We start from the raw sequence: 15,631 nt of genomic DNA on the forward strand, positions 1-15,631 counted from the left end.
TACGTCATTACGTCGTTGGAACCTTCAGCTGTCAGACTTTGGCCACCCTAAAAAGTGCAGGTTTTGTTAGCAAACTAACTCGAACTGTACCACCCGCGCCGACTTTATTTAAAGTTGTGCATTCGTCTGTTAATCGATCTTTGAACTAGTGAGCTGGTGATTAAAGCACTTAGATTGCACGAAGACGAACCATCTTGTTTTAGTCGCTGCTAGTTTTTGCACGACAAGCCAGCGATCCTGAGCGGGTGTAAGGGTAGATGCAGGGAGGGAGGGAGTAAAAAAAGGCAAAAGTCTTTGTGCTTCCCTTCCCCCTCATCAAAGCAAAGGGGAAATGTCTCTGTCTAAAGGAGGTAAGTGTGTTTTCTCCAACTCAGCCGCTTTCTTTAAACAACCGTGCATATATTTTAAATAACGAGGTGCAGTTTGCGCGGAAGAAGTTTAGCTAGCTATGTTTGAGAAATGTAACCTTGCCAGGTGGAAAGCTGCATGTATGAGAGGAGGAAAAAAAGAAGCTAGCCAGCATGTCTTTCCTGCTTTCTATCATGCGAAGTCTCTAGACATCCCGATGTCTGAAGGTATTCATCACAAACCTACCATTAGCGGGCTAAATAATATTCAATGATAATATTTCAGCTAATTTGCATACTCGTATCGCTTCATTTAAGTTGCCGTGTTGCTGTTAGCTAGCTTAACTGCATTTTCACGACAATTAAGGACTTTAGCCAAGCTGTAATTAACAACTAACTTGCCCTTCAGCTGGAAATCACCGCGCTGGGACTAGTTTATCACTTTCGGTGAAGTAAAGCACAGCGGGACCACAGGTGTTTGTATGTCTCGGCCTCCTGACTCATCGATTGTGTTGGGTGTACAGTGTGTTAGCGCAAAAACATTTTAGCGCCGCTTCCATGGAAATGCATCCCCCCCCCCTCCACCCCCCGCCTCCTGTGGTGGAAATTCCTTTATTTTTAAAACAGGCGGCGATGCCAAGGAGTCACTGCGCTATCTATCACACACTTGGCTTCCGCCCGTCAGTCAGTCTGTGACTCTTGTGTTGTGTAATTACTGTACACTGCTGAATAAAACACACACCTTGGAAAAATCAAGGTCCTTCCTTTGCGTCACACACACAGAGCATGATGATGATGTCAATTTACATTTCAAGTTCACCGCTTGTGCTGTTACACAATCATACTAGCGTTACCATGGTCGGGAGTACACACTGTTTTGAGAGGGCTGTGTAGATTGGCTGGGTGCTGCTCAGGCAATCACAGCCTTTGGCCTACCATGGCATGTTTTGACTTGCAGCACCAATAGCTAGAGCCGCAGCTCTTTGTTGACAGTTCACTGGCTGCAAACAGATACTCCATAGCTGCTACACAGGTTCTGCGTTGTTATTATTGTGTGCACCAAAGCAGATCCGAGTTGTCTTTTGTGAAAGTGTAATTTCTTCCCAGCCACTACAAGGAATTGCTCGTTCAGTGGTCAATAGTGAAGTGAGTGAAGCTTTAAGTGCATGCAGTGCTGTTCATAGTATTGCTGAGACATGTTTGGAGATTGGGTTCTCCCTAACAGCACTGATAGGGTGGTGTGGAAGATTATCTGTGCATGAGTCATCATTGTCTGTCTGTATATGGACCCACTCTGAGGCTGGAGCTTCCTGATGGTGACTCGCCACACAGCTATTGACACTTTAATCCCATGCACAACCCAGAAATTCTTGTTCACATTACGTATGTCTTACTGCACTGATATTTTCCACTGAACATCATTGGTTTTCTAAGAATTGCTGAATTTCCTGTAAAAGTGCACCGACTCTCCACTGCTATCTTTAGTAGCTGATACTGACCTCAATAAGTCTTTGGCAGCATCATTGATCTGTTTTAAGAACTATGATACTTCAAATGAAAAGCTTTTTAGGGTAATAAACATATTCACTTCTGAGGAAAAATACAGAATGCAACTATAATTGAATACAGAACAAGATTTCAGTGCACACATTGATTGTTTCATATCATGATATATCACTCACATATAATATGAAATACTTGGTACTCAGATCTAGGGCTGCAACTAACAAAAATGGTGAAAAATTGTCAATCACAGTTTCACAAAGCCGAAGATGCAACCTAAAATGTCTTGTCTCGACCAACAGTCTACAACCCAAAGATAATTAGTTTACTATCGCAGAAGATTGAAGAAAAAATATCCACATTTAAGAAGCAGGAACTAGAGAAAAGAATCAGAATGATAAATTGATTGAAATCAAATTTGTTGCCGATTAATTTTCCGTCAATCAACTAATCAGTAATCTACTAATCGTTGCAGCTCTTCTCAGATCCCTTCTGAGAAAACGGTAACTGTGTACATGTGTTTTTTCTGTGCAGCCTCAGTATACTTTGACTGCAGCTGTGGCTGATGTCATGGTACTGTTGTGTCCTATCAGGCTCAATTCAGGCAGGTCTTGCGGCAGTGAAGCCGGCCTCAGTTCCCCTGAATGGGGACAGTGAGCAGCGAAGTGACATCATATTTCCCAAAGAGTCCTGACAGTTGTTGTGTTTTGAGCGGATGTGTCCAGTCTGACTGGCTGTGAGTCATATCCCACCCCACAGCCCCGGCCACAGGGTCACTGCACACGCCACACACACTGGCTCCCCGGCTCAGCCTGCTACCTGAGAGGGGCTAGTGTTTCAAGTCCATTAATACTTCACAGTAAACATGTCTTGAGTGTTAACTCAGACTTAAATATAATGCACTGTATTTAAAACTTCATGTGCATATTATAATTGTGGTAGTTTTCCTGCAGCAGCAAAGCATTGTTGAGTATCTCTGACAGCTTAAAAACATCCTTGGCATGTCAGATGTTTTTGTACCGCGCTACCCTAGTTTTGTTGCACGAACAAAAGGCTGACTTATTTGTCAGGTCATTGGAAGCCTTTGAGTGCTCGTTATCCCACACAGAGGAAATGCAAAATCTATTTTTGACTGAGCATGTGTGAGTAAATCACACGTCAATCTCTCCCTACCACATGAGACTAGTGTAGTCTGTCCAGACACTGTAGGCCTATTTTAGGGCTGCTGCACAAAATGGACCTGTCTGATGTTTCAGTGGTTGGCCATGGAATCTAAAATCTAGAGTAAAACTTAACTTCCCTTCCAGCTTGATCTAGCAAGGAGGGGTTTACCCAATCGTACTTCCTCCAGACTGGAGCGGTGTGACTCACTGAATGGCAAATACAACCCTACAGTAACAATGACAGTTTAATTGTAGCATTAAACTAGTCCATTACTAACTTTTGCTAGTTTTATAAAGAGCCATTTCATTTTGTTCTGAAGTGAAAGCAACTTGCTTGCCAGTCGCATTAAACCAGTTTCTCTGAACTGGGGTAGAATAATTACACAGCCTGGCCTGAGCCTGTATGCAGCAAGAACAGGAAATAACCAGCCAGGTCTAAACTGTTTCTCATCATTTCCCAGTGGGTGAAAATCTGGCCAAATGCTAGCACACACACACACACACACACACACACACGGATAAAGGTCAAGAAAAGTGTTCTGTTTTTCCTGTCGACCTTGCAACAAGAGCAAACATGCTGAACACGAGTGTCCATGTCGAGAAAAGTTGAGATGTTTTTTGTTTTTTTTCCCTGTGTGTTGCTCGTAGGCCCGGTAGCTGTGTCATTTTGGCAGGGACTCGCAGCCCCTTGTGGGAAATCCCAGAGGCTGCTGGTAAACCGTGTTTATGAATGGACTGCTGTCACTGATTTAACACAGAAAGGTCCCAGAGCTGCAGTTTACAGCACCGTGCTCTTTCACATATTTGAAAAAAAAAAAAAAACAAACAACAAGTAAAATGTCACAATAATAAAATAAAAAACGGATATTTGATTTGTTAGAAGTTATCATACCAGAGAAAAAAAAATCATGACAGGAAGAAAGGCTTGATTCCCTTGCATCCCCCCCCCCCCCCTCTCCATTTGAGTCATCATACCAATGTCGATTAGTCATTTAGTCTACCTTCTCTCTATGGCAGGGCCTCAAGTTTGAGTACACCTAATCTCCAGTTAGATAACAGATCATTTTGTGTCAGAGGCAACTGCATATTGATTGTAACCTTGAAAACACTCCTTACAACCAGAATAGAATTAAACCACCTATTAATATGCCCGTGTGGACATATGAAAACAAGCAAAGTCCATTTAGTTGGCACTAAGTGATCTGAATTACAACTTGGCAAACATCTGCTTTTAAACTCAAAGTAATGTGGCAAATGGCGTCTATAGATTCTGCACTTGCACCTGAGTCATAAGTCCATTTGTCTGTAGGCTTCTACAACACACTGCTAATCACACTAGCTTGTGGTTGCTGCTAAACACAGATGTATTGATCAGTGTAGATATATCATGGAGCTGAAATGATAATGGCTTTCTAATTTCTTGTCTTTCAGGGAAGAAGAGGAACCCAGGGCTGAAGCTGGCCAAAGAAGTGTTTGCACAGCCCGCACCAGCAGCAGCAGCGTAAGGCTCTTTTTTTTTTTTTTTTTAAATCAACAGTAGGTCTCAATAAGCTAGTAAACAACAAGACATTGCAGGGCACAGATGTGAAAGATGTGTTTGAAGTAGTAGAAACAATGTTGCCATTACATAGTTTGTCCACCAGAGAGCAGTGACAAGTCTGTTTTTCAACTGTCCTGCTTACCACACATTGCTCACAGTTCGGTTAAGACAAATGTAAAGGGGTCCTTTTTAAAAAATAAATGTTAATTTTATGAGTTTATGTTACAAAAATAATACAGATTAACTCTCAAATATCTATGTATTGGCCTTAAAATTCCAGTGTCAGTCAGGCTATACTCAGAATTTTCTTAATGGAGATGACCAAAGATTTGAAGTCACACCAATTGACATTTAGATAAGAACTGTGTTTTCAAGTAAGCAAAATTTATAGAAGTTATAGTTATAAAAGTTTGAACACACTTTGCCATTTACTTGAATGAGAAAGTGTGTCCAAACTTTTGACTGGTACTGTACATTTTTGGGGGAATGGAGTCTTTGCACTTTGCCTGCCTGGTGCAGTTGTTAATTACAAGCACTAGAGTTATACGGGTGCAAAGAGAGTGAGTTCTTGCATAACTATAAATATATAAATGAAGATTTGCTTCAAATAAAAGCACAATTTGCATTATAGTATGAAAAAGCCCATTTTGCGGCATTCAAACTGACTGCACACTGTTATTTTGGCTCGATTTTAAATGTGTTTCTACCCTGCAGGCCCCCTCGTGATCTTGACTCTAAAGCTTGCGTCACAATCGGAGATCAGGTAAATTTGGCTCTGTATTCCTCCGAGACATGCTGTTCTATATTTTTGCTGATCTGAATGCATAAATTAATGTAACGTCTGTCCCCCCGCTGTCCAGAACTTTGTGGTGAAGGCAGATGACTTGGAGCAGATTGCAGAGTTGGGGAGGGGAGCGTACGGTGTGGTGGACAAGATGAAACATGTGCCCAGTGGTGTTATCATGGCTGTCAAGGTAGGCTGGGAAACCACTATTCAGGTTACATGATTTGGCATCTCTGTGAATGCACCATTGCTTTTAAAATAATACTGTGAGTCATACAGTAGATGTAGTCAACATGTGAGTTCAGCTTGCAAACATTTGGATCAGATTTACTGGATCGATGTTACATTGGGGGGGGATGAAAGGACACTGGACACCAGATGATTTAAGGTGACTTCTGATGCAACTGGCAACCCAATCTGTGATGTTTGTGTCTGCAGAGGATTCGTGCCACAGTCAACAGTCTGGAGCAGAAGAGGCTTCTGATGGACTTGGATATTTCTATGAGGACAGTGGACTGCTTCTTTACTGTGACCTTCTATGGCGCCCTCTTCAGAGAGGTGAAGCCAGTGTCTGAATCTCACTCATTTATGACTGGTATGACCTTCTTCCTGTGTTCTATGGAGTGTCTGATCATCTTGTTTCTTATTTGTGGGCGACATCTTAATTTTAGGGGGATGTTTGGATCTGTATGGAGCTGATGGACACCTCTCTGGATAAGTTCTATAAGAAGGTTATTGAGAAAGGCAAGACCATCCCAGAGGACATCTTGGGCAAGATCACAGTAGCAGTACGTCCTGTCCCATATCTTACACTGTAAAATTAGTGTTGCTAAGATATCAAGTGCATTTACATGTATATTAAAGTAGAGCTGCAACTAACCATTGTTTTCATTATCTATTAATCAGACAAATATTTCCTTGATTCATCAATAAATCATTTTGTCTTTAAAATGTCAGGAAATAGTCTAGAGCCCAAGGTGAACACTTTTCTGGCCATTATTCAACGCCATAACTCACGAACAGAAGGGCAGATTGTGACCATATTTCACATTTGGTCGGATATGAATTGCTGACACTAATCTCGGGTGCCCACCTTGAAACTGTGGTGATTGTATAGATCTTCTGTGCTGTCGGGTTGAAGATGTGTATGAAGCATCCACGTTTTAGAATTTGTAGCTTTTTTGAAGCAACATCCATATCTGAAGCACTGTCTACTGGCTACAACTTTGTGTTCTATCAGAATCAGCTTTATTGGCTGAGCATGTGAACACATACAAGGAAAATTACCTTTTTATTAAATTCCTTCAAAGTCTTCACTACAAATAATATGAGTCTGGACAGACAGGGATGTAAACTGGAACTTGACTGGTTGGTGGAGGCATACAACCGCAAGGCGGTAATTCTAGTTCTTTAAACAATGACTAAAACAGTTCTTTGATTATCAAAATAGTTGCCAATTAATGTTCTGTTGATCAACTAATCAGTTCGACTAATTGCTGCAGCTCTATATTAAAGGAATAATTCAACATTTTAGTAAAATATGCGTAGTCGTTTTCTATCCAAGAGTGAGATGAGAAGAACAACAGTTTTAGGGGGAGTTGTGTGCAACGAGCCAGATGCAGTGACTTTCTGGAGTCTTGCCATGTCTGTGAGGTTGCCAGGCAACCAGCACTTAAGCTGGAGATGCTCTAGATGGAAGTGCTGGGTAGATGGATACTATTTTTTGTCACATCACACAACTCCTCCTAAAACCATGTTGATTATTAAACTTCCATTCGAAAATAGTCAAATTTTCTGCACTTTGCGGCTGAGTTTGCATGTTACTTTAATATTTTTTGGAGATGAGTGTGACTACAGGTAACAATACCACCGAACCCAACAATAAGCAAATTATAAAAAAAATAAAGTTGTTGATATTGTCTAAATATTGTTTTATTACTGTGCATGTAAAACTCTCATTGTAATCACTGAGATATAGCTCTTAAGAGGTTTTCCTGATGCAGTATTTAATATTTTCCATTGTTTTCTCTCTATTTACTTTACAGATCGTCAAGGCATTAGAGCATCTGCACAGTAACCTGTCAGTTATACACAGAGGTAATCAGAAGAGCACACCAGCACACACAGTTTTCACTTTAATGTTTATCATTGTTGGTTTGCTATTTTCTTTCTCATTACTCTCCCAACAACACCCCTCTGCAGATGTGAAGCCCTCCAATGTTCTGATCAACACTCAGGGCCAAGTGAAAATGTGCGACTTTGGCATCAGTGGCCACTTGGTGGACTCTGTAGCCAAAACAATGGATGCAGGCTGCAAGCCCTACATGGCGGTAAGTGGGGACTGTGAAGGATCAGGGGAGATATTCCTGGTAAAGGCTGGTTGAGGTTTAGGAAAGGATTCTCTAGAAATGTACTGATGGATTGTAATGTTCAGTGAGGTCTGGCCCATATCAATGTCTGAGCTCTTTAACCAACCATAACACCTAAGCTTTCAAACAAACTTGCTTGGGATGTAGTCTCACAAAACCAGTATATTATTTAAATCCTCTGAAAAACCACTTTGACTGCTGAGATTTGTTCTTTACTCAGCGACACTTATTCCCATTTTATATGTCTTTTTCATTCATGAGTGAGTATAATTCACTGCTTTTATTTAAATTGCTTTTATCAGTTTGTAAAGCAAACCTCAACAGTCCTATCACTTGCTAATTTCTTTTTCAGCCTGAGCGGATCAACCCTGACCTCAACCAGAAGGGCTACAGTGTGAAGTCAGACATATGGAGTCTTGGTATCACGATGGTGAGTACGGTCGGATATCAAAATTAGTCTCTTTGTGATACTCACAGTTGGAGCAAGCACGGTCCATGCCCTTTTTGATATTTGTAATTTTAAGAAAATGAATAAATCACTGCACAAATCTGTGCTATTGCTGACTGGCACTATGCACAGTTACAGGTAGTAAAAGAAATTCATATTATGCAATATGTTACTAAAAGAACTCAGAGATTATGTTTTGTCTGCCAGATAATAAATGCTTTCATGTGTTCAGTGTGTTGCTTATTTCAGATATTGCTAACACTGATGGCAAACCCCAAAATGCAAATGTTAGCTTAGTCTTATGTAATCACTTTTTTTTCTTCTATACTCCTTTACGTCACAACGGTTATTATCTCATAATAGTAAAATGATACATTTTTATTCACATAGCAACTTTCATGAGAAGGTTACAAAGTATATTATAAGGAATAAAAAGCATTTCTTCTTCCACTCTGTCCAGGACAGCTCTGGCTGCTTTAGTACAGCAATTACAGGTATCTTTCCAAACACAGTCCAGCACTAATGCTGAGTCATTGTGACCGTTGACAATTTTGATACCTATGCCATGTTGGTGGCAGATTTTAGTAGTTTATGTCGTCCTCAATTAATGTACAGCACGGCTTACAGATTGATAGAATTTTTATTCATTAAGTTTTACTTTGACTACACAAAGTTATATATGGGTTTCAAATTACGCTATATTAAAGATGTTCTCACCAAACGCTTAGACCAGAGAGACCAACGGGAGTTTATTTCATTACACACGAACATACAAAACTCAGAAAATCACTAATGCAGCAAAATTAAAACATAAGGAAGTTTTTTTACAGAAGAAAAATAATTCACTGAATTATCAAAATAGTTGAGTTGCAGTTGAAAGTCAATATCACTCACTTTGCACTGAAACGTGACCAAAATCATAACATGCAGTTATGAAATTTAGCTGTAACTTGTATGATCCTTGTTAAATCAGCCTTTCTCTGTCTCCTAGATTGAGCTGGCCATTTTGAAATTCCCCTACGACTCCTGGGGCACCCCGTTCCAGCAGCTCAAACAGGTGGTGGATGAGCCGTCTCCACAGCTGCCCGCCGACCGGTTTTCCCCAGAGTTTGTAGACTTCATCTCCCAGTGGTAAGCCTCATACTCACTGATGAATGTACAGACTGTTATCCTTCTTTAAAAAAAAAATAAATAAATAAATGGCACAAAGCACAGCAGGGGTCAGTGTTTGCTCTCCATTTACTGAACGAGGTGGCGTAAGTACAGTACAGAGTTCCAGCATGATGTCAGATTATGTAAATGGATGGTTCTGTTATGTCGTAGGGGGCCTTTTTATCTCCTTAGAAGGAAGGGTCACTGCAAATCAATACAAAGTTGTTCTGAGTGATCACCTTTATCCTATGATGAAACATTTCCATCCCGATGGGAGTGGTCTCTTCCAGGATGACAATGCCCCCACCCATAAGGCACGAGTGGGCACTGAATGGTTTGACGAGTATGACAATGATGTGAATCATATGCCATGGCCTTCACAGTCACCAGATCTCAACTCTATTGAAGATCTATGGGAGGTTTTGGACTGTAGTTTCAGACAGCGCTCCACCACCACCGCCATCATCAAAACACCAAACGAGGGAATGTTTTTTTGGAAGAACGGTGTTCATCCTTCCAGTAGAGACTTGTAGAATCAATGCCAAGGCGCGTTGAAGCTGTTCTGGTGGCAAATGGTGGCCCAACACCTTATTGAGACACTTTATGTTGGTTTTTCCTTTAATTTGTCACCCTTTTTGTGTGTATATATATCCAAAGTGGTTTGTTGTTTTGCTCTCATTCACCTATTCACATACACGCTCAACTTAATGGAGTCGGGTTTCATTGTCTTGCCCGAGGGCACATCGAGGAGCCGGGGCAAACCCTGCACTTAATGGATGACCTGGTCTACCCACAGGATATGTCATTTGATTATTTTAGATGTGGTTTTATATGTTTTTTATAATATAATACATATAAATTGTGATTTTTGGAGATTAATCTTTTGCGTTCATCTCTTCTTTGTCTTTACAGTTTAAGAAAGAAGCCAAATGAGAGACCAGCTTATACAGAATTAATGGTTAGTAGTTTTTACATTTTCTCTCCTCCTCTAACACATTAACACATGTTTTAGGCTATTTTGTTGTAGCTTTGTCACAGCATCAACATCTGTGCTGTAATGTTCAATGTACTCTGATTCTTGCTTTTGTCCACAAGAGGCCAGGCTTACCCAATTAACTCACAAAGACTATGACTTTGTATGTGTCACAAGTAAATAACAACACAGGGCATTATTTAAATTTTTTAAAAAAAGCCTATTTCTAATCATGCATTTTCTCCTTCTGATGCAGCAACATCCGTTTTTCACCTTGCACGACTCCAAAGAGACAGACGTGGCCAGTTTTGTCAAGGTCATCCTGGATGACTGATGGGCTCTCTCCGGGCTCCACCCCGTCAGGGTAGGCGGGACCTCTCAAACGAACCAATGGCCTACCTTTTTTTTTTTTTTGTTTCTTTTTTTTTTTTTTTTTTTTTAAACTCACTGGAATGACAGACTCTCATGCATCCATGCACACAACAGGGGGTGACCCAAAGACTGACAGCAGCCCAGCAGCACTGGAGTGGGAGAGTGGCGGTAATATGAACTCATAAAACCAACTGGAGAGGTTTAATTCACTCCTCCAAGCTTCCTGTGTGTGCAGTTATCCCACATGACAAATATGAACTGAACTTGATTTGTTGTTTTTTTTCTTTCTTGTTCATACTTTTGTTTTGCCCCCACCTCCCCTCTTATTTCTCTCTTCAGAACGGACAGAGCCAGCCATTATTTCTTTGTGACACATATTGTATGAATACTTTTGAATTTCATCTGCAAAACCAACCTTTAATGTGTATGTTTGTTGTTGTTGTTAATTGAAAAGCTATATTTGCATATGCGTTTGTATGTTTTCTCATTATACAGAGTTTTGATACTGTATATCGTCAACAAGGTTGAATTTTACAGGACTAGAGCCTTATTTGTCAGATCGCATCGGGTCAACAGTTTGACCTGGCTCTGCCCTGAGGCGATTGGTCAGTGCAGGGGGCCGCAGTTGTCACAGGGTGGGCTGCGGAGGCTCCAGGACTGAGACAAAACTTGTGACCCTAAGGTCACATTCTGGACGGGAGGAGTTGCAAATCATTCCTAGAGCTCTCGGCGGTGTGAGGGAGGAATGTGAGGCGTCCCATATCATCTGAACCTGTAGTGATCCGAGTTGTAGCTCTTCATGCCGTGACCCCACCGTACTCTTCTTTTCTCTCGGGTATGAAGAGTCCTCTTCAGTGCCGCCAATGATACTACCTGGAAATGTTCAGGGGTGACCTAATCAAGCTCACAGCTTATCTTTCTGTGTGCCATTTTGCAAATCGTTCTCATGAATTACTGCATTAATTGTGTTTTTCTTGTTTTTGGACTTGTCCTGGCCTGCATTTTTATTTTATTTCAGCATTTAAACTTCCCTTTGCTTATCTTTCTCAATTTTGGAGTCAGCATAGTCTTTTCATATGAGGCACTTATTTTTTTTTTTTTTTCTTTTTCCAGAGACCTTATTATGCCTTACACAGATAGTATGTTTAGGGGAAATAATTTATGTGTTGAAGATGTAAATACTATCTCCTTTTTTTAATGTAACATGGCACTGTCATAACCTGGCAGTGTAGATGAGTGGTAGAGTGGTTGGTATTAGTTTTAATGCAGTGTGACACAAACACACACACACACACAAACACACACACTTCTCACAGGGCCAGCTGACTATCGTACACCTATTTTGGATTGATGTGCTGTCAAGCTCCACCGCTCAGGTTTCTGTGCTCTCCTTCATGTGGAGACAGCCCCCCCACCCCACCCCACCCCACACCCCCCTTTTTTTTTTTCTCGAGGTCGTACTTTCCTTGAGTGCCAGACTTAGAGCCTCTATTCAGTCCTTGGTGGGCAGCCATTATCTCTTCTGTCTGACCATACTATGCAGAGCCCCTTCGCCTTGGACAACACAGCAAGAGGCCCTTGCCATGTGGCAGTTTCCCCACTCCAAGTGTTCAGAGACTGTGATAATGATGATGAAAGTGGTGGTTGTGATGGCGATGGTGTCGATAGTGATGATGAATGCCTGTGTTCATGGCTAGCACTCATCGTCGCCTCTCTGGTTTACACTGTAGTGCGACCTTTATCAAAAGTCTGCGAGTTAGGAGTATTTATGATTGTGAATAATAAGGGAAAGCTAGCAACACCACAAAGAAGCTGCTGTTTTTTTTTTTGTTTGTTTGTTTCTTTTTTTTTTTTTTCTTCTTCTTCTTAGTCGGCCTTCTTTGAATGGCCATTCCCTTGGTGTGTAAAAGTGAGTTTTTACGCTGATCACAATGAGAATGGAACACTTGCTCTACCTCTTACTCCTTCACTCTATTTGCCACCTTTTCATTGGGTGGGACTGACAAACTTGAACTATGGAAAGACAAAAAAATAAAGGCTTTATTGTTCAGTATGACCGTTTTTAGCTTTCATTTCAAGATTGCTGCAGGTTGAGCAATAGTGCACTCCTTAAAAGACCAAAACCAATAATTGACCCTCATAACAAATATTGCCTGTGTGGCTTAAGTCTGATCTAGCTTATTCCACTGTGCCACAGACCTCCATTGTTAACCAAAAGCTATTAAAAACCATCAATGAGCCTCACTGTTGCACTGGGTGACATGTTCCTTCAATATGATGTGAGCATAGACATTGTTTATTTTTAGTCAATGCCACATGCTCCTGTGAACACTCACTAGCATAACAAAAGCGTATTTATCCACAGCTGAAAATAGTCCCTGACAAATGCACTATTAGTCATGTTTAAGTAACATTTGCTTAAATTACAGTGTCCAGCTGTTTCAGGAAATGATTTAGTCTTAAAAAAAAAAAAAAAAAATTATGATTCACAAGTTAGCGAGAACAGGCTTGAGCCTACAGTCAGTGCCACAGACAGAGTGAGGAAATCAGACAGTATTAAGACACGGACTAACAAATTTTTGTATGTGGTCAACTGCATTTCAGGCCACTCCTCAACCAAATTAATTCCTGCTCCTATGTCTCTAAAAGTCCCACTTAGGACTCTTATTCTTGAAACCACATGCTCTAATCGCGATGAGAGATACTGGAGCTGACTGATCAGCTGATAAAGGAAGCCAAGTCTTTGGGTTTCAACTTGCAGCAGTATGTAACTCTCATTTTTCTCCTAAGACATGTAAGCAAGGCCATGTTTTCCATCCTCCTGCATGTGATACTGTAAAGAAGGTATAATGTAATGAAAGCGTGATTGAAGCCAGAGGCGGAAATGGTACACCAGGCCGTAGCACATAGACTCAGTGTCGTATAACTTGCACTTGCAGGATGAAACTCGAGTAATCCCCTCACCTCCAGTTCTGTTTCGTGACTATTTGCTATGAATTTTGATTGAGGGTTAAGGTTTTTAACAGTTTTCAATGAATGCAGTTTTCAAATCCAATGTGCTTTTTATATCACAGTGTGCCTGTTGCTGGTAATAATTCAGTTTCTATTTGTGTAAACATCCTTATGTAAGTGCAAAGAAGTGAACGCACACTTCTCAGCAAGTCGTGATTCTCCAGGATATGTTATGAATAGAGAGAAGAATTCATTTTGATGGCTCTTTCTGAGTGCTTTTTTGCTGTGAATATTAACAACAGAGGTTAACAAAAGCTCACTTTGAGCAGACTACTCCACTCTTGCGTGTGTCTGTCAAAGACCGATAACTTCATGCCAGGATGAGGAAACTCAATGGCAGTAGACTGCAGGCAGTGGTCCAGTGTTGTGCAGCCAGACCAAAGACACTCTTTTTAGGAAAGAAGGCCTTTGAAGAGACCTAACTTACATAATGCCGCTCAAAAGATCGTCGTGAGGAAAAGAACCAACATCCATTTGAATTACTGTCCCAGCTCAATTCAATGTGGACTGTGATGCAGAAGTGAATCACAATCACGCTCAACTGTAAATGGGCATTTTAGGAACTCAGCAGGGTGGCAGTACAAGTGAATGGTCAGGCAATCATGGCTTATTTACATAATTAATATTATGAATGCTAGACAGCACATAAGAATGCAGTATTCAGGGCATGATAACCATATTATCTGTCTTCATATCTTTCCTCTGTCTATGATAAACAAAAGCTACAGGAAAAATTCAAAAAGTGTGTAGCCTTGGCTAACAGTACACCCTATGTTTCTTTTTAATTAGACATGGTTCTAGGAATGACGATGTCAGTCAGTCCACCACTTTGGTCCTGAACAAAATATCTGTTAAATGGATTACCATGAAATTGTGTACAGACATTCATGGTGCCCAGAGGATGAATCTTTATGACTAGTGATCAGTTCATGTTTCATCTAGCACAACCAGTAGGTCAAATTTTCAGGTATCCAGGAATATATCTCAATATTTATGAAATGGATTGACGCAAATTTTGATACAGACATTCATGTTCCCCAGAGGATGAAGCTGACTGATTTTGGTGATCTCCTGATATTCCCCCTAGCGCCACCATGACGCTGACATTTGTGGTTCAGAGTGAATTGTCTGCATCTTTTAGATGCAGTTTGATGCAGACATTCCTGATATATGATATTGATGATATATAAAATAACACTCATACATGCATGACTGTTAGTAAATGTATACATTTACATAAGCATTTACATGGAACAGAAACATCCGGATACAAGCACTGTCTAGTCCTACTTTTCCCCCATCGCTCCCCACCCTCTTCCCACCCCCCGCCAGGAAAGAGAAATTTATAGCAGCTGTTTTTTAAAACAGGTGCATAAGAAACAGAGAGATGATACTGTGGCTGGTCATCACACACTTCTTACTTTCTTAGCAGCTCCCATGATTTACTAATTACAAAGTAGCCAGTCAAGCAGATTTCTGGCTCTGTGCATTTCTTCTCTGTACGAATCTTCCTGTCAGCTATTACTGATTCTTTTTTTTTTTCCTCAGGCAGGCCTTATCTAACAAACTAATACTACTGATTAAATTCATGCCTATTTTTGCCTGGTGAAGTTTGGGAACTCTGTTTGCCCCAAGAGACCTACAGATAGACAGATGTGTACCAGAGAAGACATTGTAAGTATGTGCGCTCCGTTTTGGAATTGTTTCCTTAATCTTACGCCAGATCTCACGATCTCCTGACCTGCCTATGTCGCAGAGTTGGAAATCCAGTGACAGTGTTTTGCACACCACCACCCAACGAGTCATTACCATGCCACAAACACACAATGTTCCATACAATCATGTTGATGACTGTGATATGCCACTTATAATAATTATGCATTGTGCTATTTAAATGGACAAAATGGGACATCATCCCTCAAACCTCCCTCTGAATCAGTATCCCCGGCCTCTCTGCCTCTGTCTGTT

At 40.8% G+C, this 15,631-nt stretch overlaps 1 protein-coding gene across 2 annotated transcripts; it reads left to right on the top strand.

Moving 5' to 3' along the window:
• The first annotated feature begins 2 nt into the window (after positions 1 to 2).
• On the top strand, positions 3 to 15,022 carry LOC137201266 (dual specificity mitogen-activated protein kinase kinase 6-like). 2 transcript variants are annotated; one of them, XM_067616222.1, is made up of 13 exons: positions 3 to 350; positions 4,445 to 4,514; positions 5,268 to 5,316; positions 5,414 to 5,527; positions 5,776 to 5,895; positions 6,009 to 6,125; positions 7,383 to 7,434; positions 7,540 to 7,667; positions 8,059 to 8,136; positions 9,146 to 9,285; positions 10,219 to 10,264; positions 10,536 to 10,643; positions 10,766 to 15,022. In XM_067616222.1, the coding sequence occupies exons 1-12, from the start codon at positions 332 to 334 to the stop codon at positions 10,611 to 10,613; spliced, it is 1,011 nt and encodes a 336-aa protein (XP_067472323.1). In that variant the 5' UTR covers positions 3 to 331; the 3' UTR covers positions 10,614 to 10,643; positions 10,766 to 15,022. The 2 variants fall into 2 exon arrangements, with proteins under 2 accessions (XP_067472323.1, XP_067472322.1); XM_067616221.1 differs by having other exon boundaries at positions 4 to 350; positions 10,536 to 15,022.
• Positions 15,023 to 15,631: the final 609 nt, after the last annotated feature.

The sequence above is a fragment of the Thunnus thynnus genome, chromosome 17 (assembly GCF_963924715.1).
Source record: "Thunnus thynnus chromosome 17, fThuThy2.1, whole genome shotgun sequence".
Lineage (NCBI taxonomy): Eukaryota > Metazoa > Chordata > Actinopteri > Scombriformes > Scombridae > Thunnus > Thunnus thynnus.